Genomic DNA, 12873 nt, shown 5'->3' with positions numbered 1-12873 from the left:
TCCCAGATGTTACACTGAGTAAGAACAAACATGGACGCTGAGCTGCAGCTCGTCTGACTCTCTGCAGACGTTCGTACATCAGACCCACCTGAGATGCCCACAGTGATGTCACATGAGGCTCTTCCCGCTTCGTTGGAGGCGTGGCAGGAGTACCTGCCGCTGTCGCTCACCTCACTGCTGCGGATGCACAGCACGGCCACGTTACTCTTGAAGCTGATGTCATACTTGTCTGAGCTGTGGAGCTCCCGGTCCTCCTTGAACCAGCTGACGGTGACGGGCTGCGAACCCGACAAGCGACCCTCCATCTTCACCAGTCGGCCCTCCGAGTCCTCGATGCACTCCGACGGCTTCTTGGTGAAGACCGGAGGGTTCTTACGCTCTGAAACAAGAAGAAGAGTGAAGAGAGGGGGCAGGGCTTCCTCACACAAAGACATGCCCTCAGAGGGGGTTTGGAAGAGGGGGTCAAGATCGTGTGAGTGCAGCCCAGTTCAGACGGTGCAGCCCGGTTCAGATGGTGTTGATGCGGCCCGGTTCAGATGCTGCAGCCCGGTTCAGATGGTGTGAGTGCGGCCCGGTTCAGATGGTGTGAGTGTGGCCCGGTTCAGATGGTGTGAATGCGGCCTGGTTATGATGGTGCGGTGCGGTTATGACGGTGCGGCCCAGTTAAGATGGCATGAATACGACCCAGTTGAAATGGTGTAAGTGCGGCCCGGTTCAGACGATGTAAGTGCGGCTCGGTTCAGACTGTGTGAGTGCGGCCTGGTTCAGATGCTGCAGCCCGGTTCAGAAAATGCAGCCCAGTTCAGACGGTGCAGTCCGGTTCAGATGGTGTGAATGCGGCCTGGTTATGACGGTGCGGTGCGGTTATGACGGTGCGGCCCAGTTAAGATGGCATGAATACGACCCAGTTGAAATGGTGTGAGTGTGGCCCGGTTCAGACGATGTAAGCGCGGCTTGGTTCAGACTGTGTGAGTGCGACCCGGTTCAGGCGGTGTTAGTGCGGCACGGTTCAGCTGGTGTGAGTGCAGCCCGTTTCAGGCGGTGTTAGTGCGGCCTGGTTTAGATGGTGCGAGTGCGGCCCGGTTCAGCTGGTGTGAGTGCGGCCCGGTTCAGATGGTGCGATTGCGGCCCGGCTCAGATGGTGTGAGTGCGGCCCGGTTTAGATGGTGCGAGTGCGGCCCGGTTCAGATACCTTTGACAGTGATGTCAGAGGAACAGGTGTCCTTGCCCACGTCGTTGGAGGCGTGGCAAAAGTACTGGCCCGTGTCGCCTCGGTCTGCCTTCAGGATGCTGAGGTGCGGCGTGTTCTCCTCACACCTCATCTTATAGTTTCCACCAGACCGAATGTCTTTATGGTCTTTAGACCATGTGACTTTAATGGGGGCGGAGCCAGTCAGGTGACACTCCAGCTCAATGCTGTCGCCCACCGTCACCTCCTGCGGTGACAACTTCCTGTCAAAGAGGGGGGGGTACCTGGGCTCTGCAGGGCGGAGGAGGAGGAAGATGAAGAGGAGAAAGAGGAAGAGGAAGAGGAGGAAGAGGAAGAGGAAGATAAGACAACAACAAACTTTCAACATTTCTAACAGCGTTTGAGGCTGAATGGAACTAAACATCTCAGTGTTTCTCAACCTCTGGTTTGGGACCCGGTCAGCTGGAACAGGGCACATCTGAAAATAAAGGTTGTGGTGAGGTCACGTCTGAAGATAGCAGTCGTGGTGAGGTCACGTCTGAAGATAAAGGTCGTGGTGAGGCCACATCTGAAGATAGCAGTCGTGGTGAGGTCACGTCTAAAGATAAAGGTCGTGGTGAGATCACGTCTGAAGATAGCAGTCGTGGTGAGGTCACGTCTAAAGATAAAGGTCGTGGTGAGGTCACATCTGAAGATGGAGGTCGTGGTGATGTCACGTCTGAGTATAGAAGTCGTGGTGAGGCCACGTCTGAAGATGGAGGTCATGGTGAGGTCACGTCTGAAGATGGAGGTCGTGGTGAGGTCATAGAGTTAGAGCAGTGGGCTCCTGGAGGGGGCGGAGCCTCAAAGAGAAGGAGCTGCGTGCTGTTTGGGAAGATGAAGTGCTGCAGCAGTTGATGGACCGGTGGAGCCCGGTACCACAGACAGACCTACAGAGGATGAGCCCGGTACCACAGACAGACCTACAGAGGATGAGCCTGGTACCACAGACAGACCTACAGAGAATGAGCCCTGTACCACAGACAGACCTACAGAGGATGAGCCCGGTATCACCAGAAGATAAACGGGTCACCAGAAGAAGGCTGAGAAACTCTGAGTGTGACATTGGACTGTTGAAGCTCCACCCACCTTGCAGACTGAGCTTGGCTCTGCAGGAGGCGGAGCCTACGCTGTTGGTGGCCACGCAGGTGAACTCCCCAGAGTGCCTCATCTCTCCGCGGCCGATCTGAAGCACGGCCGTGTTGTCGTCGTACAGCATGGAGAACTCGTCTCCTGGCCGCAGAGGCTCGCCATCTTTCAGCCACGACACGTCGATGGGTGACGACCCAGCAACGCGGCACTCGAAGCGGACCGGCAGACCTTCAGTCTGCTGCAGGCTGGTGATCTTCTTGGGGAAGGATGGCGGCGTTTTGGCCTCTGGAGGACAGAGAAGTGACGGTGAGGGGCGGAGCTGAGGACTTTATACTTTTACTGCACCACAGTTTATATTCTGTTTGAAGGAGAATAAAGAAATAATGTCTTCATCTGACTGAACTCATCAGTTCAGACTGCTGCTGCTACACGTTATTTATGATGGATATTTACTGAGGAATGTTAATGATGGAGTCTTCAGGTTCTTATTCTTATCTGGAGTCAATCAATCAGCATCAGAACCACGAGCCAAAATACAAAGAAATCTTCGGAGATAATCATTAAAAAAATTTTGATAGAAGAGTTTACAGTTGAAAAATATATATTTCTGCATGAATACACACAAATAAAATGTTAAATAAATCCGTGACTGTTTTCATGCAAAAAAGGTGATGTGTAAGAGTGTAAATAAAGTTATGTTACAATTAATATTTGTTATAAACATTTTAAAACTGAAAGAGATACTTTCATGTTTGTCAGTGCTTCTTTTTATGAACTCTTATTTTGTACGCATCTCTGGGACTGTTTCTCATCTCACTTTTGTCTTTTATTGTGAAATTCTTTGTGCTCTCTGGTCTATAAATAAATAAATAAATGAAACGTTAAAAGATTTGTATTTAAAGATGCTTCAGACTCATGTCTTCAAATAAACTTTGTATTTATGATGTCAGGAGGAGGTGTGAGTGTTACCGAGCACGTTGAGTCTGCAGGTGGAGGAGGCGGAGCCGATTCTGTTCTCCGCCTTGCAGGTGTATTCTCCGATGTCGGCCTTGGTGGCCTTGCTGAGCTTCAGACAGGCCACACCCTTCGTGTACTCCAGCCTGCAGGTGGGGCTGGAGCGCACCTTTCCATCAGCCTTGAACCAGGACACCTTGATCTCAGGTGTTCCCGCCACCTGACACTTCAGACATACGGCGTCGCTCGCCGTCACCTCCATGGGCTCCAAGGACTCCACGAAGTACGGCGGCTCTGAGGGGGCAGAAAGCAGCGGTGTGAGGACACCAGCAGGTCGGAGCAGGAACTACACCCACAACAACGTGTATTCAGGTGAATTCAGGTGTGTTTACTGTATGTGTGTTCAGGATTGTTCAGGTGAGTACAGGTGTGTTCAGGTACATTCAGGTGAGTTCAGGTGTGTTCAGGTGAGTTCAGGTATGTTTAGGTGTGTTCAGGACCGTTTAAGTGTGTTCAACTGCGTTCAGGTGTGTTCAGGTGTGTTCAGGTGCATTCAGGTGCGTTCAGGTGTATTCAGGTGTGTTCAGGTGTATTCAGGTGTGTCCAGGTGAGTTCAGGTAAGTCAGTGCAGTGCCACTCACCGAGGATGGACACGGCAGCCTCACATGTGTCCTGCCCGGCGTCGTTGGACACCTGGCAGCGGTACCTGCCGCCCGCCTCCTTGTCGTCCGTGCTGAGACACTCCAGGATGCAGGAGCTCTCTGTGGTGGTGATGTTGTGTTTGTAGGAGGCGAAGATCTGCTGTCCGTCTTTGAACCAGCCAACTGTGATCTTCGGGGTTCCCGTGTACGTGCACTCCAGCGTCAGCGGCTTACCCTTCTCCACCGACACGTCCTTCAGCTTCTTGGAGAAGGCTGCAGGCTCTGAGGGACAAAAGGAGGATGTCAGAGGACACGCAGAGGACACATAAAGGACACGCAGAGGACACACAGAGAACACACAGACTACCACCAGTGTTGTTCAGTGAATCAGCGTTCAGGTAAACCAGCAGCTCGTTTCAGGGGAACATGTTTCAGAAGAATGAAGATGGATCAGCTGTCAGATCTGCTGCTGAGGGTTGATTTGATTTCAGTGTTTGAGTGTGTTCAACATTTACATATTTATCAGAGTTGCAGAGCTCCAAGTGTTCCTCTGAAACATGTTCCTCTGAAACATGTTCCTCTAAAACATGTTTAATCAGTTTAAACTGATAATCATACTGATATTTTTCTTAAAGCAAAATATTTTTACTTTAAGAAAAATAGATGCTCATTATTTGATTGTTTTGATTTTTTTAATTTGACCTTTATTTATGTTGACCTTCTATGTTTGGAATGAGCTTCCTGTCAGACTGACCTTTGACTGTGAGGTTCACCGGGCAGCTCTCCTTTCCTGCGTCGTTGATGATCTGACAGGTGTACTCTCCGCCGTCACTTCTGTCCACGTTGTGTAGTTCCAGAATCACCTGGTTGTCCTTCAGGGAGAAATCGCAACCGCGTCCAGCCTCGATCTCCTTCGTCCCTCTGAACCACTTCAGCCTGAGGGGGGCGCTGCCTTTCACCATGGCTGAGAAAGTCACCCTGGAGCCCGGCATGGCCTCCACCGGCTGCAGGGGCACCACGAACGAAGGAGGTTCTGGAGGAAACCAACAGGTCCAACATGAATGTTTAACTGGTGACATGAAAAGCTAGAAACACGATAAAGTGACTGAAAGCGACCCAGGAGCGTCCGGCCGAGGTCCACCAGCTCACAGACACTAAAACATCCTCTCAGGATTCACCCATCACTTCCTGTTCTGATCACAGCTTTGGTCTGGACACGTCCTGGTTGGAGACGTGAACTCTGCAGCAGCTCGAACTTTAACTCTCTCAACAACTTCAGGCTCTGACCAACAGCTCAGCAACGGAAAGTCAAATCTAAACATTTCAAATGAACATGAAACCTGACGCCTCTTCTTCACAATAAAATATTCTCTTGGTCATATTCTGCTTTTCTGTTTCATGATGTCATGGTGTCGCCATCTGCTGGACATGGATCAATATGTCCAACGAGGCTACCGTACTACGAGATGTAAACAGGAAGAAAAGTAATTTACTAAAATATGTCTTAAAAGAGTGAAACAGAGAAGCTAACAGTTTGACAGCAACATCATCGCTGTGGCAGGTGTTGATTGGCTGCTCGGTCAGTCATTAACAAATCCTGATGTTTTATTGGTTTTAGGCTGTTTCTGCACCTTTTTTTACATCCACTGACTCGTATTAGATCAGATCATTAAATTCAGAGAGTTCCTGAATACAGCACGGTGCCGCACACAGAGGATGAGGAAGTATTCAGATACATTGATCAACATCAGCCTGAGTTCACCACGTTAACATGACCGCTGCTACATGAACATCTGTGATGTCATCATGGACCTGAAACTGGAGCAGAGAAACATCCGACATGTCTGCTTCCAGCCGAGTGTTCCTGAGCCCATGCAGTGATTTCCAGCACAGAATCATTGAGATCATAGCCGTCCAGTATCGGTTTTCTGTCTCGTCCCTTCCATCAGATTTTGGGGAACTGAAAATCTTCAACGTGCAGAAGGTCTCAGTAGAACTCAGTCTGACTCGGTCTCAGTCTGACTTCGTCGGTCTTGGACAGTGAAGCTCCGCCCCTCTTGAAATGTGATGTCATCAGAACACATCGCCCGGCTCATTGCTTAATCGCCGTAGACTTTCTGAACATTTCAAGGGTCTCTGTTAACCGTTTACACAGTTTGACCCAAAATCGGATGTTTCTATGCTCCAGTTTCAGGTCTGTAGTGACATCACAGATGTTCACGTACCACCGGTCACGTTTAACATGTAGAACTCAGTGATGAGGTTGATCAAAAACTCTGAATACTTACTCATGAAGGTTGTTGATCACTGTACTGTGTTCAGGAACTCTCTGAACTTATTGATCCTCCGTGTGCAGCGCTGTGCTGCATTCAGGAACACTGAACTTATTGATCACACCTCGTGTTGAATTTGTGTTTGGAGGCTGTGACAGAATCGACTAATTCTTTTATTTAATCAGCATTAAAATGAAGTTAAAAATGAATTTATTTGCTCATTAAAGAAATAATAATAATAGTTTATCGTGTGCTAACGGACCACCGCAGTTTAAAACAATCAAAGTATAAACTGACAATTTTAAAACATCAATGATTGTTTTATGAAAGGAAATGTTTTTCCAGTTTAGACTGATTCATGTGACTGACAGCAGTATTTGTCTGCAGCTCTGACCTTTGACCCCCAGCGAGGCTGAGGTTTCGCTGGATCCTGCCTTGTTGACAGCTTTACATTTGTACACTCCGGAGTCGGACAGCTTCAGTGTCGGCACTCGGACCGTACAGCTGTTGTCACTGAATGAGAGCTCGTGATTGGGCCCGCTCTGGATCTCGTTCCCGTCGTGGTACCACGAGATGGTGAACGGCGGCGAGCCCGACACTTTGCACTCCATCTCTAAAGCTTCTCCAATGACCGTGTTGCAGTCCCTCAACTTCCTGGAGAAGGTCGGAGGGATGGTCTTATCTGTTCGGGGGGAAACGGGCCGTTAGCGTTGCGTCAGCACAAAAACTCCAGTCAAGTTGTCAGTTGTCAGCCAAAGAGTGAGAAGTACGGAGGACTTCATCTGCTGCATTTAAACAAAACGTAACCTTTTATTCTTTTCTGTTGAGTTTTAACGAAGATTTTGTAGATGAAGTAAATATAATAAATAAATATAAATGAAAGTAGTTTAAAACAACAGATTTGTAGTCGCTCAGAGCGGGAGGACAACACACCTAAAACAGTCAGGTTGATTTTACTCAGGTCCTTCCCGACTTCGTTCACCACCTGGAACGTGTATTCTCCGGAGTCTTTCTTCTCAGCAGAGAGCACGTTCAGGCTGGAGATCATGCGGGAGAAGGAGATCTTGTACTTTCTCCCGGAGGCGAGCTCCACGCCGTCTTTGAACCACTTGGGGACGAGCTCTGGGCTGCCGCAGACTTTGACCTCCAGGGCGGCGATGTCGCCTGCCGTGACACTCAGAGTGTCGGGTTTATCCACGATCTTAGCCGGCTCTGGAAGGAAAGGAGGGAGCAGACAGAGCGTTTAATCAGACCTGTAGGGGAGGGCAGAGGAAAAACAAACTGCCAGAGAAAGAGAGAATTATATGATTACAAACCTAGAACAGTCAAGTTAGCGAAACACTCCACACTCCCAGCATCGTTTCGGAGGTGGCAGGTGTATTTGCCTGCTGCGGTTGCATCAGCCTTAAACACTTTAAGTGCGACCTGGTTGTTCTCAAAGGTGATTTTCCTGTTGTCACCGTCCCTGAGAATGTGATCCTTGTCTTGAACCCAGGACACAGTAATGGGTTCAGAGCCTTTAACAGAGGCCACAAGGGTCACCTCCTCCCCCACTACCACCGTCATGTTTGACAGTTTCTTCACAAACGACGGCGGCTCTGAAGAGAGGACAAACACATCGCAGAAGGGAAAGTCAGCAGGGTGACAGAGGCATCGCAACATCTGATACTTTTAATTTGTATTTGACACCATCGCAGTTTCTACTGACCTCTGAGTTTAACTGACGTCTGGCAGGTGTCGCTTCCTACACTGTTTGACACTTTGCACTCGTACTCGCCGGCGTCCGAGGCCTCTATCCCAATGACATGCAGCGTGGCCGAGCTGCCCTCGCTCACCATCTTAAACTTCCTGCTCTCCATGAGAGGTTTCCTGTCTTTGAACCAGGTGATCTGGAACGGAGCAGTACCGCTCATCTCGCAGTACAAACTCACGTCCTTACCCTTCAGCCCTTCAACGGGCTGAGGCACTTTCACAAAACATGGAGGGTCTACAAAAAGATCGGGAAACTGTTACAGAGGCATGAACGAGAAAAATAATCCACAGCTAAATCTTAAAGCTGAGAGCCGTAACAGCAGGACAAAGACCGCAGCTGGAATCGGTGACGAGTTTAAGAAGCCTAAATGGGAAACCGCGGCAACGACGGAGTCGTATTTATGTCATGTTAATGGAAGTTTAGCGGAGAACTGATTATAATCCGGACAGTCGAGTCCTCTGAGTGTTTAATAATTGATTGACGTTGAAGGAACTTCAGATGTGGGAATTAGTTGGAACTACAGTTAAGATTGAGCTACTGAAAAACTAAAAGTCAGTGAGTGAAACGACAGGCGAGGCTGCTTTGTTGCCTAAATAAATGAACAAGTTCAACAAGCTACCACAAACTACAATGAACTGGGACAAACTACAAACTATGACAAGCTACAACAAGCTACAACAAACTGCCACAAACTACCACAAACTACAAACGATGACAAACTATGACAAACTACAAACAACTACAACAAACTACCACAAACTACAAACTGCAACAAACTATGACATACTATGACAAACCACAACAAACTACCTCAAACTACAAACTATGAGAAATTATGACAAACCACAAAGAAACTACAACAAACAACAAACTGCGACAAACTACAACAAGCTACCACAAACTACAACAAACTACCTACGATGGTGTTAAGAATCTGTTGGAACTACGGTCATTATAAATAATCTGTTGGAACTACGGTCGTTGTTAAGAATCTGTTGGAACTACGGTCATTATAAATAATCTGTTGGAACTACGGTTGTTGTTAAGAATCTGTTGGAACTACGGTTGTTGTTATGAATCTGTTGGAATTAAGTTTTTTGTAAATAATCTGTTGGAACTACGGTTGTTGTTATGAATCTGTTGGAACTACGGTTGTTGTTAAGAATCTGTTGGAACTACGGTCGTTATAAATAATCTGTTGGAACTACAGTCGTTGTTAAGAATCTGTTGGAACTACAGTTGTTGTTATGAATCTGTTGGAATTAAGTTTTTTGTAAATAATCTGTTGGAACTACGGTTGTTGTTAAGAATCTGTTGGAACTACAGTTGTTGTTATGAATCTGTTGGAACTACGGTCATTGTTAAGAATCTGTTGGAACTACGGTCGTTTTTAAGAATCTGTTGGAACTACGGTTGTTGTTAAGAATCTGTTGGAACTACGGTTGTTGTTAAGGATCTGTTGGAACTGCAGTATTTGTTAAGAATCTGTTGGAACTACGGTCGTTGTAAATAATCTGTTGGAACTACGGTTGTTGTTATGAATCTGTTGGAATGACGATTGTTGTAAATAATCTGTTGGAACTACGGTTGCTGTTATGAATCTGTTGGAACTACGTTTGTTGTAAATAATCTGTTTGAACTACAGTCGTTGTTATGAATCTGTTGGAACTACGATTGTTGTAAATAATCTGTTGGAACTACAGTCGTTTTTAAGAATCTGTTTGAACTACGGTTTTTGTTAAGAATCTGTTGGAACTACGGTCGTTGTAAATAATCTGTTGGAACTAAGGTTGTTGTTATGAATCTGTTGGAACTACGGTTGTTGTAAATAATCTGTTGGATCTACGGTCGTTGTTATGAATCTGTTTGAACTACGGTTGTTGTAAATAATCTGTTGGAACTACGGTTGTTGTTATGAATCTGTTGGAACTACAGTCGTTTTTAAGAATCTGTTGGAACTACGGTTGTTGTTAAGAATCTGTTGGAAGTACGGTCGTTATAAATAATCTGTTGGAACTGCAGTATTTGTTAAGAATCTGTTGGAACTACGGTCATTATAAATAATCTGTTGGAACTACGGTCGTTGTTAAGAATCTGTTGGAACTACAGTTGTTGTTATGAATCTGTTGGAATTAAGTTTTTTGTAAATAATCTGTTGGAACTACGGTTGTTGTTATGAATCTGTTGGAACTACGGTTGTTGTTATGAATCTGTTGGAACTACGGTCGTTGTTAAGAATCTGTTGGAACTACAGTCGTTTTTAAGAATCTGTTGGAACTACGGTTGTTGTTAAGGATCTGTTGGAACTACGGTCGTTGTTAAGAATCTGTTGGAACTACAGTCGTTGTTAAGAATCTGTTGGAACTACGGTCATTTTTAAGAATCTGTTGGAACTACAGTCGTTTTTAAGAAACTGTTGGAACTACGGTTGTTGTTATGAATCTGTTGGAACTACGATTGTTGTTAAGAATCTTCTTAGAATTCTTTGTGAAATGTGTGAAAGTTATATTTTGTGGAATTTATTGTAACTACAGATAAACTGAAGCTCAGATGGAGCAGTTGTCAGGAATAAGTAGAGATAATATGCAGTTATTGGGGAAGGATCAGAATTACACCCAGACTGGTGACTGGATTTCCAGATACAGCAGTAGGTTGTGGTGGAACTACAGTGACATCACGGAGTCGTAGAAGTAAACTTGAAACTACGAAGAGCTGGTGAAGTAGACATTGACTGAAGCGCAAAGGGCCGACCTGTTGGATGTTTTGGAACGAGGAATGATGGAAGTACAATGTGACACGTCGTGACGGTGTGCTGCTCTGGTTTTACAGGAAACAGTCTGTAACCAGAACGACGCTCCACCTCACCGGATGGATATGAATCGAACTCCAAACTGTTACGGAGAGCAGCTTTAAGCAGTGGAACAAATCAGAGACAGAAAGCTCAGCAGAGCATCAGAGAATCGTTCAGGAAGTCAGCTGACCTTTAACGGTAAGTGTGGTGCTGCAGCTGACACTGCCAGCATCATTCTGAGCTTCACAGGTGTAAACTCCGTCATCATCAAAGCTGGCGGAGAGCAGCTCCAGCACCGCCACAGAGTCAACCAATGATGTCCTGTAGTTGCCCCCGTCCAAGACCTTGGTGTCCTGTTTGTACCAGGTCGTTCTCAGGGGGGCTGTCCCACTGACTTTACACTCCAGGCGGAGTGACTCTCCCTGCTTCACAAACTTAGAGGCAGGGAGTTTCAGCACAAATTCAGGTGGTTCTGGAAAGCCAAAACACAGACATGTTAGCAGCTGGCAGCCAGTAGGGACACTTACAATGACATTTAGACCAGCAGGAGGTGAGCGGATGAGGCACACTTAGGACATGAGCGGACAGTGAAGCGTTAGAGACTGTGGAAACGATGCAACACTAAGAACTCAAACGGTTCCTGAGGAGAAGCTGCAGAGCAGAAAATGTGACAGAATCATGAGTTTTAGGCAGTGATGCAGATGAGACGAAATCAGCCACACAACAGTCCACTTAAAAAGGCCAACCTTTGACCGTCAGGTCGGCACTGCAGCGTGCAGAGCCGGCGTCGTTGCTGACTTGACAAGAGTAAACTCCACTGTGAGCGACGGCCACGGAGGAGAGCTCTAAGAAACACGACAGCCCGTCCAGCCTGGTGAAACACGTGGGCCCGGTCATGAGCTCTGTGTCATCCTGGAACCATTTGACCGTGAAGGGAGGCGTCCCCTCGAAGGAGCCTTTGAAGCGCACTGTGGTATTGGGCAGAGCCGCCTGGGACTCAGGCAGAGTCATGAAGCTGGGAGGTTCTGAACACAAGACCAACCGGGTTAAAGAGCTACTCACCTTCGACAGATACAGTATGACCAACGGAGTTGAGGAGCATCGTCTAACCTTTGACCCCGAGGGATCCGCTGCACTCACAGCTCCCTGCTGCATTGCTCAGTTTGCAAGAGAAGGATCCTGCGTCGGATCTCTCGAGCTGTTCGATCTCGACAGACACAGAGTTGTCGTGCTGAATGAGTTTGTGTTTGACTCCGCTGGAGATCTTGGCCCCGTCTTTGTGCCACTCCACAGAGATGGGCAGGGAACCAGATATCTTACAACACATCTGAACAAAGGAGCCCAAAACCTCCTGCACATCTAGCAGTGGTTTGATGAAGCTTGGGGCAATTACTTGTTCTGTTACCAGGAGAACAACGAGAGAGAGGTTAGACCGAGTCCACATGTCACGATGTAACAGCTACGTGTTCTTCACACCAACCTAGGACGATCACTCGGACTCTGCAGGTGCAGCTGCTGATGTGGTTGGCCACCTCAAAGACGTACTCTCCTTCGTCTTCCTTTTGAGCCGCCTGAATCTTCAGGCTGCTCATGTTCTTCTCAAACATGAGCTTGTGCTGGCGGATGGACTGAAGCTCCCTGCCGTCTCTCGTCCATTTCACCGTGAGCTCAGGTGATCCCATCACCTTACAGTCCAGACTGACTGGATCTCCAATGGTGACCCGGATCACCTCTGGTTTCTCTGTGATCTGAGGAGGCTCTACGATGCAAAGCAAAGTAAAACGTTCATAAAGTGTCTCACCGAGAGGAGCATAAACAGACGATGGCCAGGACCAGTGAAGCTCAGGTTACCTTGCACCGTGAGGGCGGCAAAGCACTTCTCCTGCCCGGCCTCGTTCACCACCTGGCAGGTGTATTTCCCCCCGTGCGTCGCCTCACAGGCAGGAATCCTGAGAGTGGCCACATTGTTCTCAAATGTTCTCTCTATCTTTGGATCCTCTAAAATCCAGCTCTCATCTTTCTGCCATTGAACAGAGAGAGTAGGAGAGCCGACCACAACGCACTGGAACTCGGCCATTTGACCCAAAACGGTGGCAACGTTCTCAAGTCTCCGGGTGAACGTTGGTGGTTCTATTAGAGGG

The 12873-nt window shown here is 47.5% G+C and overlaps 1 protein-coding gene across 2 annotated transcripts in view; it reads right to left on the bottom strand.

Moving 5' to 3' along the window:
• The window catches only part of ttn.2 (titin, tandem duplicate 2), a 185012-nt gene that overhangs the window by 123084 nt on the left and 49055 nt on the right, over positions 1–12873 (bottom strand). For both annotated transcript variants that reach the window (XM_069154449.1, XM_069154450.1), the window contains 15 exons: positions 12584–12862; positions 12213–12491; positions 11843–12130; positions 11479–11757; positions 10923–11204; positions 7897–8175; positions 7505–7786; positions 7122–7400; positions 6583–6870; positions 4670–4948; positions 3916–4197; positions 3290–3568; positions 2318–2605; positions 1193–1480; positions 89–379 (listed from right to left, as the gene is read on the bottom strand). In XM_069154449.1, coding sequence (XP_069010550.1) covers positions 89–379; positions 1193–1480; positions 2318–2605; positions 3290–3568; positions 3916–4197; positions 4670–4948; positions 6583–6870; positions 7122–7400; positions 7505–7786; positions 7897–8175; positions 10923–11204; positions 11479–11757; positions 11843–12130; positions 12213–12491; positions 12584–12862 — 4242 coding nt within the window. The remainder of the gene's footprint in view (positions 1–88; positions 380–1192; positions 1481–2317; positions 2606–3289; positions 3569–3915; positions 4198–4669; positions 4949–6582; positions 6871–7121; positions 7401–7504; positions 7787–7896; positions 8176–10922; positions 11205–11478; positions 11758–11842; positions 12131–12212; positions 12492–12583; positions 12863–12873) is intronic.

The sequence above is a fragment of the Embiotoca jacksoni genome, unplaced genomic scaffold (genome assembly GCF_022577435.1).
Source record: "Embiotoca jacksoni isolate LCO1_2020_lvr unplaced genomic scaffold, fEmbJac1.0.p SCAF_2, whole genome shotgun sequence".
Lineage (NCBI taxonomy): Eukaryota > Metazoa > Chordata > Actinopteri > Embiotocidae > Embiotoca > Embiotoca jacksoni.
The sequence above is the reverse complement of the archived record's forward strand: the minus strand, read 5'-3'. Positions and strand labels throughout refer to the sequence as shown.